This window comes from Lactuca serriola, chromosome 6, assembly GCF_051521515.1.
Source record: "Lactuca serriola cultivar US96UC23 chromosome 6, Lser_US96UC23_V15, whole genome shotgun sequence".
NCBI classification, from domain to species: Eukaryota; Viridiplantae; Streptophyta; class Magnoliopsida; order Asterales; family Asteraceae; genus Lactuca; species Lactuca serriola.
In genome coordinates, this window is record NC_136413.1 from 70,782,650 (window position 1) to 70,797,875 (window position 15,226).

Genomic DNA, 15,226 nt, shown 5'->3' on the forward strand with positions numbered 1-15,226 from the left:
TCGGTTCTTGGTTCCATTTTTTGAAATATCAATTTTGGGTTTGTCCTTCGGCCAATTCCAACCAAATACCCTCAATCTCCTTTTCTACGTTCACTTCGCTTCCATCCCATCATCGGTTCTGATTTTGTGCTAAATGAGTTTAAATCAACAGATAGTTCAAATCGGTGACATACCTGGAAAAATAATCCCTAAATCGATGTTAGAAGGTCGATGGGAAGTCGAATCCGAGAAGTAGATGAAGCGGAGGAGAGGATCCCCTAAAATTTTGAAAGCTTTGTCGCCTTCACCCTATAAGTTCAGGGTGCTTTCCTGGCTCGCCTTCACTCTAATCCTCTGAGAGGGAATAGTGGTGGTTCAAGAAAGAGGTGGTGGGGTAAGTACTGATATTTTAATCAATGAATAGAGGGATCAAAGTAACCCTGAGTCGGTGATGGAAAAGAATGGCGGTGGAAGAATTTAAGCAAGGGAAACGGGCAAAATATGACTACCAATCTGCAAAGAAACGTGAGAAAGTCCATTGAGGATTTGAAGCTTCAGAGGATAGCAATCACGTGAAGTTCTTGAGCCTTCGGATCCCTACAACGACCTCATCAACAACTTTTTCTTATAGTTTCAATACGTCTTTGTCATGCTGAAATCAGAATTGTCTTTATATGATTTCCAATGAAATCATAAAAGAAGTAGGTTGGAAGGAGTTTTTTTTTCTGTGTCACACCACCACGAATCGATTTTTGCTTGAGAATATATATATATATATATGGTAGCCATCTGATATGCACAAAAGAAGATGAGACAGAAGGGCGACGTTCTTGACAATACGTTTTACAAAACCGATTGATTTCATTAGACGGTTGTCAGCAAAGCGGTGGAACCACTAAAATCAGAAGGGGAAGTCGGTTCGAGGGAGCCAGCGAGAAACTAAGGGCACAAATGCATAAAAAAAAGTGTCAAAAGTCCAAAAACGAAAAAGTTTGGTGGCAAAAATATGAAAGGATAAAAAGGAACTATAGATAAGGCTCCCCACAATTAAGGTTATATATAATTAGTTCATGATCTCCACTTCCTGGATCAGTGCCGGTGAAGACCAGGGGCAAGCAGGACTAAGGCACAGGGCCCATTCTTTTATGGGGTCCATTTTTTTTTAACTATATTGAGAGTAGCCCATGAATGTAAAATTGTGAAGGCCGCAAAAAACAAACGGGAATTTCCTTCATTTGTAATTAGTCCATAAATCAACTTGTCCAGTCCACATTTGTAATTAGTTGATCAATGAATTGAGTTTGGGACGCACGCAAACAACGAACGACAAAAAGAAGGCAGAAGCGATTGGCCAATTGCGATTGATTATTCAAGCTTAGCGCTTTATCCAACATTCCAACGAGTCGGCGACCATCGATAGGAATTACCCTTTGATTGAGTTTAATCAATCACTAATTGCTAACCAGGTAAAGGGTTTTAATTTTGCAATCAAACAATCAAACCCGAATTGAACTTACAAATTGAGAATTGGTATCAAAATTGTTTATTGTTGGTTGTAATTTTGTATTTCCTTGCAAAATTAGATTAGAGTTTTATAATTTTAGTTTATATATATATATATATATATATATATATATATATATATATATATATTCTTTTTACAGTAAAACAAGAAATCTAGAATATATTATATATGTTATCACTTATCAAGATTTAGAATAATAGAATTCAGTCAATTTCATTCAACATTCATGTATCACATTTATACTTTATGTCTTTATACTAATATACTTGAATGAATAGATTATCATAATCACTTTATTAGATATAACTTCGAATGGTATATGAAATTTGAATGAATGTTGATTGTTAAATGTTGAACTTTTAGGGATGAAGTCAAAACAACCATCTGGTAGTCAAAAACATAAGAAAAGAAAACTAGATGAAGAAAAGAGAAAGGTTGACGCGGGTGCCCTAGATAAATTTATCTATAGAAAACCTGTTGAAGAGCACGTTGAAGAGCATGTTAAAGAGCATGTTGAAGAGCATGTTGAAGAGAAAGAGCATGAAGAAGTAGAAGTAGAAGAGGTAGAAAATCAAGAGCATGTTAAAGAGCTTGTTGATATATGTGATCCAAGAAGGTGGGAAAAACTTAATTATGATGAGATTAAACTTTTGGTCGAGAAAGGTCCTAAAAGAGATACTAGTATTATGTATGGTCCCTATGATAAATTTGGTAGACGATTTTCCGCAGCTTTATATACTAGAACTTTACCAAATTTGGAGAAGTGTGATAGAGAATGGCTAGTATATTCAAAAGAGCAAGACAAATTATTTTGTTTCTGTTGTAAAGTATTTAGAAAAGGGATTTCGAAAGGTAAATTGGATGGTGAAGGTTATGCAGATTGGCATCATGTTACCACTAGGGTTAAAGAACATGAAATTTCCTTGGATCATCTTACAAATAGGAGTAAGTGGTTTGATATGCGTAAAAGATTGAACTTGAACGAAACAATTGATAAAGTTCAATACGAGCAATTCAAGAAAGAAAGAGATTACTGGAAAGTAGTCCTTTTGAGAATCATTGCAGTCGTGAAGTTTCTTGCTAAACATAATTTAGCATTTCGTGGATCCAATGAAAAGTTGTATAAAAAAGGTAACTATAAATTGTTTTTTTTTGTTCCAATTCCACCAAATATTTTTTTCTTAATTAAGATGTCTGATTCCACTTCTTATTTGTTAATTATATTTAATAGGTAATGGGAATATTTTGGGTGTCATTGAAATGTTGGAAGAGTTTGACCCGGTTATCAAAGAGCACGTACGGCGGATCACAAATGACGGGCTTCATGTGCATTATCTTGGCCACACGATCCAAAATGAACTAATACTTTTGATAGCTCAAGAAATTAAAAAAGAACTTATCAAGAGGATAAAGGAAGCAAAGTACTACTCAATTATACTTGATTGTACTCCCGATTCAAGTCACCAAGAACAGATGACTATAATAGTGAGGTATTTAAAGTTATCATATAATTCTGTTACTGTCGAAGAGTCATTTTTAGGTTTTTTGAATGTTGATGATACCACTGGAAAAGGATTATTTGATATTACATTTGAGGAGTTAAAGTCTCTTGGTCTTGAAATTGATGATATGCGTGGTCAAGGCTATGATAATGGAGCAAACATGAAAGGAAAACACCAAGGAGTGCAAAAGAGATTTTTAGATATAAATCCTAGAGCATTTTACACTCCTTGTGGTTGCCATTCTCTCAATCTAACATTATGTGATATGGCTAACAAATGTGTTAAAGGAAAAAACTTTTTTGGATTTATCCAACGCATTTATACTATCTTTGCAAATTCTACTAAGAGGTGGGAAATTTTGAAAGATAATGTTAAATTTTGGAGTCTTAAGTCATTGTGTCAAACTCATTGGGAAAGTCGGGCTGAGAGTGTAAAGGCTATTAAACTGCAACTTGTGGATGTCCGGGAAGCTTTACTTCAAGTTGGAGAAAATGATAATGATGATGCAATTGCTAGTGAAGCAACTTCACTGGCAGAAAAAGAACTTAGTGACTTTGAATTTTTGGTATCAACTGTTATTTGGTATGAAGTACTAAACCATGTGAATATTTTAAGTAAGAAGTTACAATCAAAGGATATGCATCTTGATAATACTATTACAGAAATAAACAAATTGATTGGGTACTTCAAGGATTATAGAGAAACTGGTTATTCAAAAGCGATTGTTGAAGCTAAGGAGATTGCTATTGAAATGGGTATCAATCCAATATTTCCACAAAAACGTTTGATTGAAAGGAAAAAAAGATTTGATGAGAGTTCAAGTAGGGAAGAAGTTTCATTTACACCTGAAGAGAATTTCAGAGTCAATTATTTCTTGTACATCGTTGATCAAGCCATTTCTTCTCTTGAGACAAGATTTGAACAATTCAAAGAATATGACAAAGTATTTGGTTTTTTATTTCCACATAATTTGAGAGGAATTGAAGATAAAGATCTTAAGTCGTATTGTCATCGTCTTGAAAATGCACTCAAGTTTGAAGAAAGATCGGATATCAATGCCGATGAACTTTATACGGAATTGAAATTATTTGAGACATTGAAAACCAATGAATTTAGCAACCCTATAGATGTTTTGAAGTTTTTGAAAGAACTTGATTATTTCCCAAATGCATGCATTGCATATAGAATATTGTTGACTATTCCAGTAACGGTCACATCTGCAGAAAGAAGTTTTTCAAAATTGAAGTTTGTGAAATCTTACTTACGCTCCACAATGACCCAAGAAAGACTTAGCGGTTTGGCGATGATATCTATCGAGAACGAACTCTTAGAGAGTATAGACTACGAAGATTTGATCAACCAATTTGCAATCAAGAATGCTAGAAGAGCTTCACGGATAGTTGGTTAGCTGTTACAATATGTAATTACTTATTAAAATACTATGATTTTGCTATGTTTATTGATATAAGTTTATTGTCCTTTTAATTAAAATTTAGTTTATGAAATTTAATTCGTTACATGTTAAGGCCTAAGGGCCTTTTTTATTCGTCTCGTCCTGGGCATTTGAATCCTCAGGACCGTCCCTGTCCTGGATGCATATTTTGTGTCATTTTCATCCTATTTCGGCACATTTATTTTAAAACAATCTAAATATAAAGAAATTTTAAGTAAAAATTTTTTCCTTTTTTTTAAATGAAATAAATACTAATAAATATAATGCAAAATATCATGCAACAAGCTTAAAGAACTACTTTGAAAGGGATTCATTTCTTACTTGAAGTTTATCATCATCAAAGGTAAATTCTTCATTTTCTTATCATATAGAAAGCTTGGGTTTATCCTATATGAAGCTCATCTCATATAATTTATATCGATAAAAAAAATGATAAAATGTATAGTCCGAGCATGTTCATAAATAGAGTTAATTCTTGCAGCATCCAGAAAAATTCTTTGAAAGGAAAATAAATTATTTATCATTTTAAAATAAAATGACTCTAAAAAAATAACATGAAATTTCAACACTATTGTTTGCCTTTGTACGCCTTTTTTGACGTAGAGGCAGATCCACCCAAAAGTGTTGTTTCCTCACACTTGTGGCCACACATTTTCATGTGATGCCGATGGAACTGTTAGACATGCCCCTCCATGCACTGTCCACACGTAGTCTTGTGTCATTTGCATCGTCGTAGCTGCCTACCATCATATGTCACCGATCAAGTGTCATGGCGATGGCGGTGATGCTTTGATACTTTTGTTATTGTCTTTGGTTTTGCTAGGGAGGGGAAAATGAGATGAAACTTGGGGTGAACCATACAGTTAAGGCAAACCTTATTGGGCCAAGAACCCACTTGCAAATCGTTTAGCATGATTCTAAGATTCGAACTATTATGATTGACTATTTTTTGGAATATAAGAGGAACGGTCTTGATTGGTTATTTTTTCTTGAAGTTTTTTCTTCTTACATAAGTATTTCTTAGTATTCATGACTTCAAATTTTTATGATGATTCTTTTTTTTTCTTTTTTTCTTTTTGAGTGTTAATTCTATCTATCAAAAGTAAAACTGTTTTTTTTATTTTGTATAACTTTTATGATAATTTATCGGGTTCATCAATTTACATATGTTGATGAGGAGAAATACAAAGAAGCTTTTGTTTATGATAAGTTTGATCCATATTAAGTCCTCAGAATAAAACAAAATGATGAAATAAAAGCATTGCAATTGCATGCATATGTTATGGAAAGAGACAAAAGCTTAAAATGATGAAATAAAAGCATTGCAATTGCATGCATATGTTATGGAAAGAGACAAAAGCTTATGGGTACGGAGGAAATATCAACAAAATTGTTAAATTACAAAGAGATTAAAAAAAAGATTAACTAATTAGACCTTTGTTTCAAAAACCATCGGATAACATTTGATTAATTGAAAACCATACATTATTAAAGTTTAATTTACAAAACTGCGGAAACAAATATTTTTGATGTGTGTGTACAATCCCGTTAAACTCTTCTCACAAATGATCTGCAAAATGTTTAATCTACAATTATAAGCATAAAGCTTAGTGAGTTTCTAATATATTATATATTCCACCATACATACAATGCATCCACATAAAGTCCTCGGCTCTAGCACTGACCTATCAACACACATACAACATTCATATCAGAATATATCATGTGAATGCTATGTGATCCTCCCATAGTATTATAATCACTCATTGCTACAGTCCTCCTGCAGTCTTAATCGATATGGTCCTCCCATAGTCTTACATACAGATGCCATGGTCCTTTCATGGTCTTTTTACCATGGTCCTCCCATGGTCTTTCATACAAGTGTCATGGTCCTCCCATGGTCTTTCAAGTAATTGCCAAGGGCTAGATCATGCTCTTTCATACCATACATAAAGCCATATGTATTCAACGATCAAATAGATAGTCAAACAGATGACCCGCCTAAGAGAGAACAATTAGACAAGAACATCACAATTAGGCATTAGACCAAGAGTTCTCAGGCTATCCAACTTAAACTATATAGGACCAAAGCTATTATTACCACATAATCATATAACATAAACACATAACATAAACTAACATATTACATTCCCTTGACAATTATCCTTCCTTAGTTACCCTACCATGGACCACTTAAGTCCTCATTTGGTCAAACATACATAATTCTGATAAATGGCCTTCCTCAGTTACCCTAACCAAACATATATACTAATAGTATCTTACGATCAACAGGCAATATGCTACCGGTCTAACATGAAATGACGCTAAGTGTCCTAAACTGCGCATGCATAACAAGGAGTTATCCTAGTCAACTAACATACTTGTACTCTATCAGTACCTCTATCCTACCATGCAAAGGATGTAGAATGAGATATGTGGCATAGTATGAAACTCACATGAACTGAAGAACCGGAGAAGTACATCAACACTCTTACAACTTATATTACTGTTGGGGGTCATAAATGACAACGACCAAGTCCTCGCATGATGGCCTGGAGTGTCGCAATCGAATGCTTAGTCCTGGATGGCTGAATGCGCTATATGGGTAAGGTTGTGACCTTTCTAAAACCAATTGCTTTTAGATCAACCGATAACACTGATGCTCAACAAGTGGTATCAAAGCCAGTTGCGAGGGTTCGATTCTCTCAGGGAACAATTTCTAAAGGGGGGGGGGGGATTGTTGGGGGTCAGAAATGACATCGACCAAGTACTCGTACGATGGACCGAAGTGCTGCAATCGAATGTCTGGTCTTGGAGGGCTGAATGCGTTATATGGGTAAGGTTGCACCCTTTCTAACACCAATTGGTTTTAGATCAACCGGTAACGATGAAGCTCAAAAACTACTCAACCCCACGAACCGACTAACAAAAAAAAGATAAATCCTCTAATATCAATCCAAAACCTCCAAGTTTGACGCCGAGTCAAACTAGTCAAAAGTCAATGGTTAATAGTCAACAAAAGTCAACGGTCAACCAAGTCAACAACCACAACGACGTGGAGACCTCTTGGTCATGTCGTCGACATGAAAACACAAAATAAACGACATGCAGAACATCGCTACGCCATGGGCCCTCCTTGGACACATCGTAGGCATGTCTGGACGAAACAAATATGAATCTGGACTCCACCATGCCGTGTCCATTCCTTGACTACATGGTGGTCACGATGGCCGGTTCATTGTTTTTTACTATCCATGGCGATATAAGATTTTTTTGCTCTTATATATGTATTCTACGATAACAAACGTACATATAAAAGATTCAGAAAATAAAAAATAAAGTAAATTTTATAATCAAACAAATAATACAAACGAAAAACTATGTCTCATTGTATTTTTTTTGAAGCGAAAACATCTCTTATTTTGGACAATAATCACTATTTTAAAAAAATCAGTTTCGATACTTAAAATTGTTAATTCATTCGATCTTTCTTGAGTAATGGTAATTCAAAAGTACGATTTAAAGAATTTCAACTTTAAAAAACTTTTTTCCACGAATGAACTGACACTGTCAACAATATCCTATATTTTCTGCAAAATTTGTAACAAAACAAATAAACCAATTCCATCAATATCATATTCTTCACCATGTTTCAAATTGGATTCAAGATTTAAACAATATTTTTTTAATTCATCATCAACTTAAGAAACTTATTTGGAACCATATATCTTCATAAATAAGTTTTTAGAAAATTCAAGTTTAACTCCAATATTATTTGTTATTTCTTAATTTTCACTAATAACAGAGTGAAAACCACTTTCCATATATCTTTCAAAACAATTAATCAACCCCTTTTATATGATTACCCTCTTTTTCTTTTTTGTTTCGTTTTCTATTTTGTGCACTCGATGGTTGATGGTTTTTTTCGGGGAAACATATTTAAAACTCAAGAAATTTAATTATAATAGGTAAACAAGGAAAGATACAACCACACCAAAGTTTATGTTTTCCACTTTTAAGATATCAAGAGATCTGAAAAAGTAAATCACAAAATAAGAAATAAAAATCTATTTTTTAAATCGTAAAATAAGAAATAAAAATCTAGTTTTTAGAACTACCGTATCAAAACACCAATTGAATAAATTTATAAATCTTGATTCACATAAAAAAAACTAGATTTCAGAACTCAAAAGTTCAATAGATAACTAAATGTCTTTATGCATCCTCATTCACATCAATAAAACAAGAATACAAAAGTTTAGAAGACAAATTAAAAAAAAAAGAGAAGGCGGCAAATTTGGATTCAAATAGAATACAAATCAAAAGTTTATCGGTCGTAAGAGATAATAAAAAATTTAAGCCGAAGCAAACCAGTTAACCACAAAAATCAGATCCAAAGCAGCAACATATTTTGACTTAGAAATTGGAGCACACACATAAGAGAAATCTATGGGACATTAAATCTTTTTAACCATACTCGAATCCAACATGTAAAGATAAAAAATCCATCCGAATCAATGAAAAGAAATCAGAAATCAAAAACAAATATAAAAAACAAAGTAAAGAAAAACTAAAAAAGAACTCACCCAAATTAGTTATCCTCCTGCTATATAAGGTGATGTGCATAGATATAACCACCCGTTTTAAATTTATAAACCTAACTAAACTTATCTACTAATGCACTTATAGGCAGTGTATCTAGTCAGTTAATAATATAGTAAATAAGTTGGGTATCGAACACATGGAACAAAATTTAGCTAATAAAATAACCACTAAAAATTAACCTAAGAAAAACAACTAAAGTGGGGTTTTTATCTGATTTTGCAAGTTCAGATTAACTTAACTACTCATATAACTAAGCGGACAACTAATGAAAGACGATTATATTCAAGAGAATGAAGACACTTTCATTTAGCTTTGAATCCCCCTTTTTCATATAGTTAGTTTCAAGACGTTGATTAATTCAGTTGGTTACCAATATAAAAGTTATTAGAAGTCTTGATTGGATCTCATAATGTTTTCACTAGTTCATGAACTACTATGCAATGATCATACACAAGTGGAGACTAAATTGGTCATTTAAGATTATTGGGCTATGTAGGATAAATCTAAGATTAATTATCTATGATCAAGATAAATAACTGAACACAGTAATGATCAAATTGTTGGGTTTCCAACGCATCAAATACACTCTAAACTAGGTAGTGAAAAAATCGAAACTACGATATACCTAAGTGCACATGAAACCTATGGATCTTTGGTATAATGTTAATTACATCTACCATTGAAAACAAAAACATAAGTAAGAAAAAACATACCTCTTATGTACCCCTTGATCTCCATGTTTCAAAGAGTGGAATAAAAAATAACTAGGATAAGGGTCAATTTCATAAACCCTAAGAGGGTTAGAAATCGTCCCTCTGGGAGGAGGAAGAAGATGCGAAACTTCAAGCCAAAGAGTGAGTGTAACGACCCAAAAATCGCGACTAAAAATTTCCTTTAAAACATTAGTAAAACCATAATTATAAAAACCATATCATAAGTCATAACATAAATTCGGAGTATCAATTCAAAACATACTCTTGTCATCAGAGTAAAACATCTCAGGCTGTCTAAATATTGGTGTGTGCCATGCGATCACCCCGAGCTCTTCTCTTCGCTACCGGAAGTACCTGAAACCAAAACTGAAAACTGTAAGCACAAAGCTTAGTGAGTTCCCCAACCTACCACATAGCCTGCACACACACACACAACACATACTGGGCCACACCTGTTGTTTCGGACCTCACCCCTACCTCACGCCCCGCCGCTCCAGGCCTCTCCTGGCTTCGAGCCCCGCTCGGATACAGATCAGTTTCTCTTAGGCTCCGCCTGTCTCTAGGCCCCTCCCGCTTAACATATAGTACAAAATAGCATATAACACATAACTGAACATACTCTATTGTATTCTTATCCTAAGGCCTCGCTTGTCTTGGGCCTCGCCCCTATCCTGTTACTAGTGAGTCATGGAACCCCGTCCAAGCTCCTACTGTAAGTGAGATACGGGCCCCCGCCCACACTCGCTCCATACCTATCTCGGGCCTCACCCCTGTTCTGCTACTAATGAGATATGGAACACCGTTCGTACTCTGCTATTGGTGAGATACGGGACCTCGCCCACACTCGCCTCCCTACCAGGCACATACATGCGTCACACAGACAACAAGTATACTCTATCATGCTAACTATTCCTTGGGCACCCGCCCGACATTGGACCTTGGTCCTGAATATCATACAAGCAAACAGTGCCTAGGGCTAACCTCCGGGTCTTCCTACTCATGACTACATGGGCCGGAATTGTGGCTGTAGACCCATTCACACAAGGGAGACTCACCTGAACTGCTGGACTTTTGCTGATAACCCTCTAGCTGTTGCCGACAATTCTTTGAACTGCTGCTCCACTAGCTCCCCGAGCTACTAATATCAATATAACACTTAGTCCCAACTGAACTCTAGAAGTCAAACTAAGTCAACTCTGGCCCAAGTCAAAGTCCTGGTCAAAGTCAACCTTCCAGGTTGACCCTACTCGCCAAGTCAACCCGTAGACTCGCCGAGTCCTTGGACTCATAAACCTTCAAAATACCACTCAACTCGCCGAGTCACCCCAAGACTCGTCAAGTTCTATGATCTCTGAGTCCCATCCTGACCAACTCACCGAGTCACCACTCAACTAACTGATCTGAGTCTTAACCAGAAAGGTTGGGGGTTCTGTGACCAGACTCGTTGAGTCCAAGAACAGACTCGCCGAGTCCACGACGATCTTCGATAGACTCGCCGAGTTGTTCTTCCAACTCGTCGAGTTCCTGCCTATCTTCATCTAAATCGTCGAGTCTACCCATGTGACTCGCCGAGTAGCTTCAGTTCTTAATCCATATAGTGGCTTTTCGAGCCATGCAGGGGCTCCAACTCATAGATCCACTCTTCCAAAGTCTATTCCTCCCGTAAAGTTGCAAACTTTACGTGAAACCAAGGAGCTATAGGCTTAAAACATTGTAGGGCTAGAGTTTGAGACAAGCATGCTTCACCAACACACTAAAGACTGATACTGTCACACCTTCATATGAGGAAGTTACGATTTTTTGAAGTTTTGGACATAGCAGTAGACAGCTAAAAACTCGAAATAGAGATCAAGCGACTTTTTGCCAACATGACCAAAACGAGAATCGAAGATCTCATCAATGGTATTACAACGGTAAAAAGTCTGACGAAAACGGACATCGGATGAAGAAGTTATGGATTTTTAACGGACTTTTTCTATCCCGGCCTGTTAAAACTAAATCAAAATTAGCCGACGAAGTCTATACTAAAGTTGTAGAGCGTAGTCTCACCCACTTGTGGATATAAAGAACGTCAAAAACGGAGTTTGTATGAGGAAGATATGAATTTTTGAAGTTTATTAAATAATTAAAATATTAAATTTAATTCTCAATACCTGATATTATCCGAAGGAGGAGGAGTCACCAGGCTGATCCAATTTACGCCCAACGTATCCTCATACGCCTAGCGTACTCGGGTGCTAGGCCTCGGTTCGTCCACGTCGCCCCTATGCCTTTATGCCCTCCCATCAAATGCTTCGTCCGAGGACGCGGTAAGCGATGATGCACGAGTACGCCCCGCGTAACCCCGTACGCCCAACGTACTGAGGCGGTTCAGCCTCCTATAAAAGGGGTGCGAGGGTTCCGGGCAAAATTGCTCATTTCTTCTCTTTCTCATGTCGAAGCTCTGCGTTTAACCCCCCGAGGCCATCCTGACATCCCGGTTTTCATATCCAAGTTTGGAAGGAAGCTTTACGCTCCCGAGATTCCCGAGAATCCCGAGAAAAATCAACTTTTCCTGTTAAAGTTCTGCTCGATTCTTCTCTCGACTACTTGAAAACAACCACTTCAATCAAGTGAGTTCATACCCCTTTTTATACACCTTCAAATACTTTATAATGTACTTTTAATACATTTCGGGGGAGAATACAAGTAAACACCCGGTTAATCCCGAGTGAAAACGTGAAAACTCTTCTTATACTTTGCATGCATTAGATTTATACAAAATGCATAGTATCCAGGGTAGCCATCCTTGTTAAACCATTTTATGCATTCAAAGAACTTATGATTTCTGCTTTATTGTGACATCCCCAAAATCACGGCCAGAAAAGACCGATTTCATTTATGCTTTTTAAAATAATTTCAGAGTAAATCCTTTTGATTTAAACGTGTTGCGGAATTTGTTCCCAAAACAAAACATGATAAAATAATATTTATCAAAGCATTTCATCAAGAGATGCATTTTCATTATATAATCAAAACTCGGGATGTCATGTTCCGATACAGACCATAAAACATAAACGATAACATTACAAGTCATTCAACAAATATATACATATAGAGACTTGTAAACAAAACAACTCGATGATTCATCCATCTTACGCCCTTGCGCCACTTCCTGTAGTAAAAATAAAACTGAGTGGGTCAGGCTTGGGAGCCTGGTGAGCATATAGGGTTTTCAACCACACTAATACATTTATTATATTGAATTATCAAAACAATCAACCCAAATACTCATTCCCATTATCTCCTTTATTTCTTAAGGATTTACCTTAAGAATCAAATATCCTTTATCCATTTATCCCTAAGGATTGACCTAAGGAATTGAAACAAAGTCCACCACTGCCAAGGTCCACAAATTACGATTGGTAAACACTTAGTTCAACATACTTAACAAACACCTAGTTCTAACACTCCTAGTGAACAATTAATTCAAAACATCTGGTGAATACTTAGTTCTAAAACACTTAGTGAACACACTCAGTTCAACAACACCAAGTAAACACATCTAGTTCAAAAATACTTAATGAACACATTGAGTCCAAAAATACCAAGTGAACACATAGAGTTTGGAAATAACTAATGAACACATTGAGTTCAAACACCAAGTGAACACGTAGAGTTCAAAAATACCTAATGAACACATTGAGTTCAAACACCAAGTGAACACGTAGAGTTCAAAAATACCTAATGAACACATTGAGTTCAAAAATACTTATTATTTCGTCTCACATCAACTATTTCATCTACCCATGTTCTACCCAACATATTTGTAGATGAAAACACATATACAATTTAAATCTTTTAAAACATGTATAAAACATTATTTCAACATCTATCTCAAGTAAATAAACATTGTATAAACACCTAGCACGTACTTCATAGCAAATACTTCATATCTATGCGGTAAAAGAAAGTGAATATACATTCACACATATAACAACAAAATATACACATAACACGTATTTCGTATAAAATACTTCGTATTTATGCGTTAGAAGAAAGTAACCACACACTCACTTGATCAGAAGATGATCGGACAGCACTACGGCTTGTAAAAGTAGTATTCTTCGGTAGATCTGAAAGATCTTCACAAAAATCGGCTTCTCGCGGGCAGAGCTTCGGCTCGGGAATCGCACTTCTCGGGATCTTCGGGACCTCGGGACTTGCTTCGGGGCTCGGGAATGATACCGGGGCTTCGGGGTACTTCTGGCACGCAAATCGATGCAAAACAGGAGAGTGAAGAGAGAAAAAGAGCAATTGAGTCGGCTGCCCCCGCATCCTATTTATAGGAGGCTGGAGCCTCGGAGTACGCGGGGCGTACTGGTCCGAAATCGTCATTGCTTACGTATTCGAAGTCACTTGAGTGCGAGGTGCGTCATGCTTCACGGTACGCGGGGCGTACAACAGTACGCTGGGCGTACTTCGGATGAGTCCGATGACTCCTCTTCGGATAATACCAAGATTTAGAATTAAATTTAAATATTAAATATTTAATAAACTTCGGAAATTCATATCTTCTTCATACGAACTCCGTTTTCGACGTTCTTTATATCCACGCGTAGGTGAGACTACGCTCTACAACTTTCGTTTAGACTCCGTCGGCTAATTTTGACTTTATTTTTATTATTTATTTTTAGTAGGCCGGGACAGGAAAACTCCGTTATAAAATCATAACTTCTTTATCCGACGTCCGTTTTCGCCTATGTTTTCATCGTTTCACTACAATTAACGAGATCTTCGATTCTCGTTTAGATTGTTTTGGCTAAAAACTGCTCGGTCTCAAATCGAGTATTCGAGCTGCATACCGCTAAGTCGAAACTTCGAAAAATTATAACTTCCTCATACGAACTCAGATTTGGGCGTTCTTTTTATGCACGCTCACGGTTTAACGTATTCTACGTATTTCATATAGATTGCTAAGGCTAAATATTGCTCTAACATAAATTCACTTTTTACGTCGCACTGTGTTGTGTCGGTTCTGTCGCGAAACTTCGACAGGTCATAACTTCTTCGTTATAACTCGGATTTCGGCGTTCTTTATATGTACGTAATCCTTGTAACATATACTACAACTTAGTTAAGATTATTCATTCTAAATAATCTTCTATCAAAAAGTCATTTTTGACGCTTATCGTCTCTAAATTGACTAACCCTTATCTACGGGCGTTACAGTTATCTCCCCCTTAGGATGATTACGTCCCGGAATCATCAACGAAATAGGGCTTATATAATGATTCCACACGTTATTTCTTCATCCTAGGTAATAACCGTTAGTTCTATATTTCCTCGAAAGAGTGTTTAACTCTATGGCTTTCTTGACTACAGACGATGCCCAAATCTTGCATCTACTTTTCGTACTACGTTGTACTTTCAATCGTAACCTTCAAGTTACAAAATAAATCCTTATTGC

The 15,226-nt window shown here is 36.1% G+C and overlaps 1 protein-coding gene across 1 annotated transcript; it reads left to right on the plus strand.

Moving 5' to 3' along the window:
* Positions 1–440: 440 nt before the first annotated feature.
* LOC145059873 (uncharacterized) lies at positions 441–4,414 on the plus strand. The gene is made up of 3 exons (XM_079007641.1): positions 441–504; positions 1,868–2,635; positions 2,736–4,414. Exons 1-3 carry the CDS (start codon positions 441–443, stop codon positions 4,412–4,414), a joined length of 2,511 nt encoding a protein of 836 aa, XP_078863767.1.
* Positions 4,415–15,226: the final 10,812 nt, after the last annotated feature.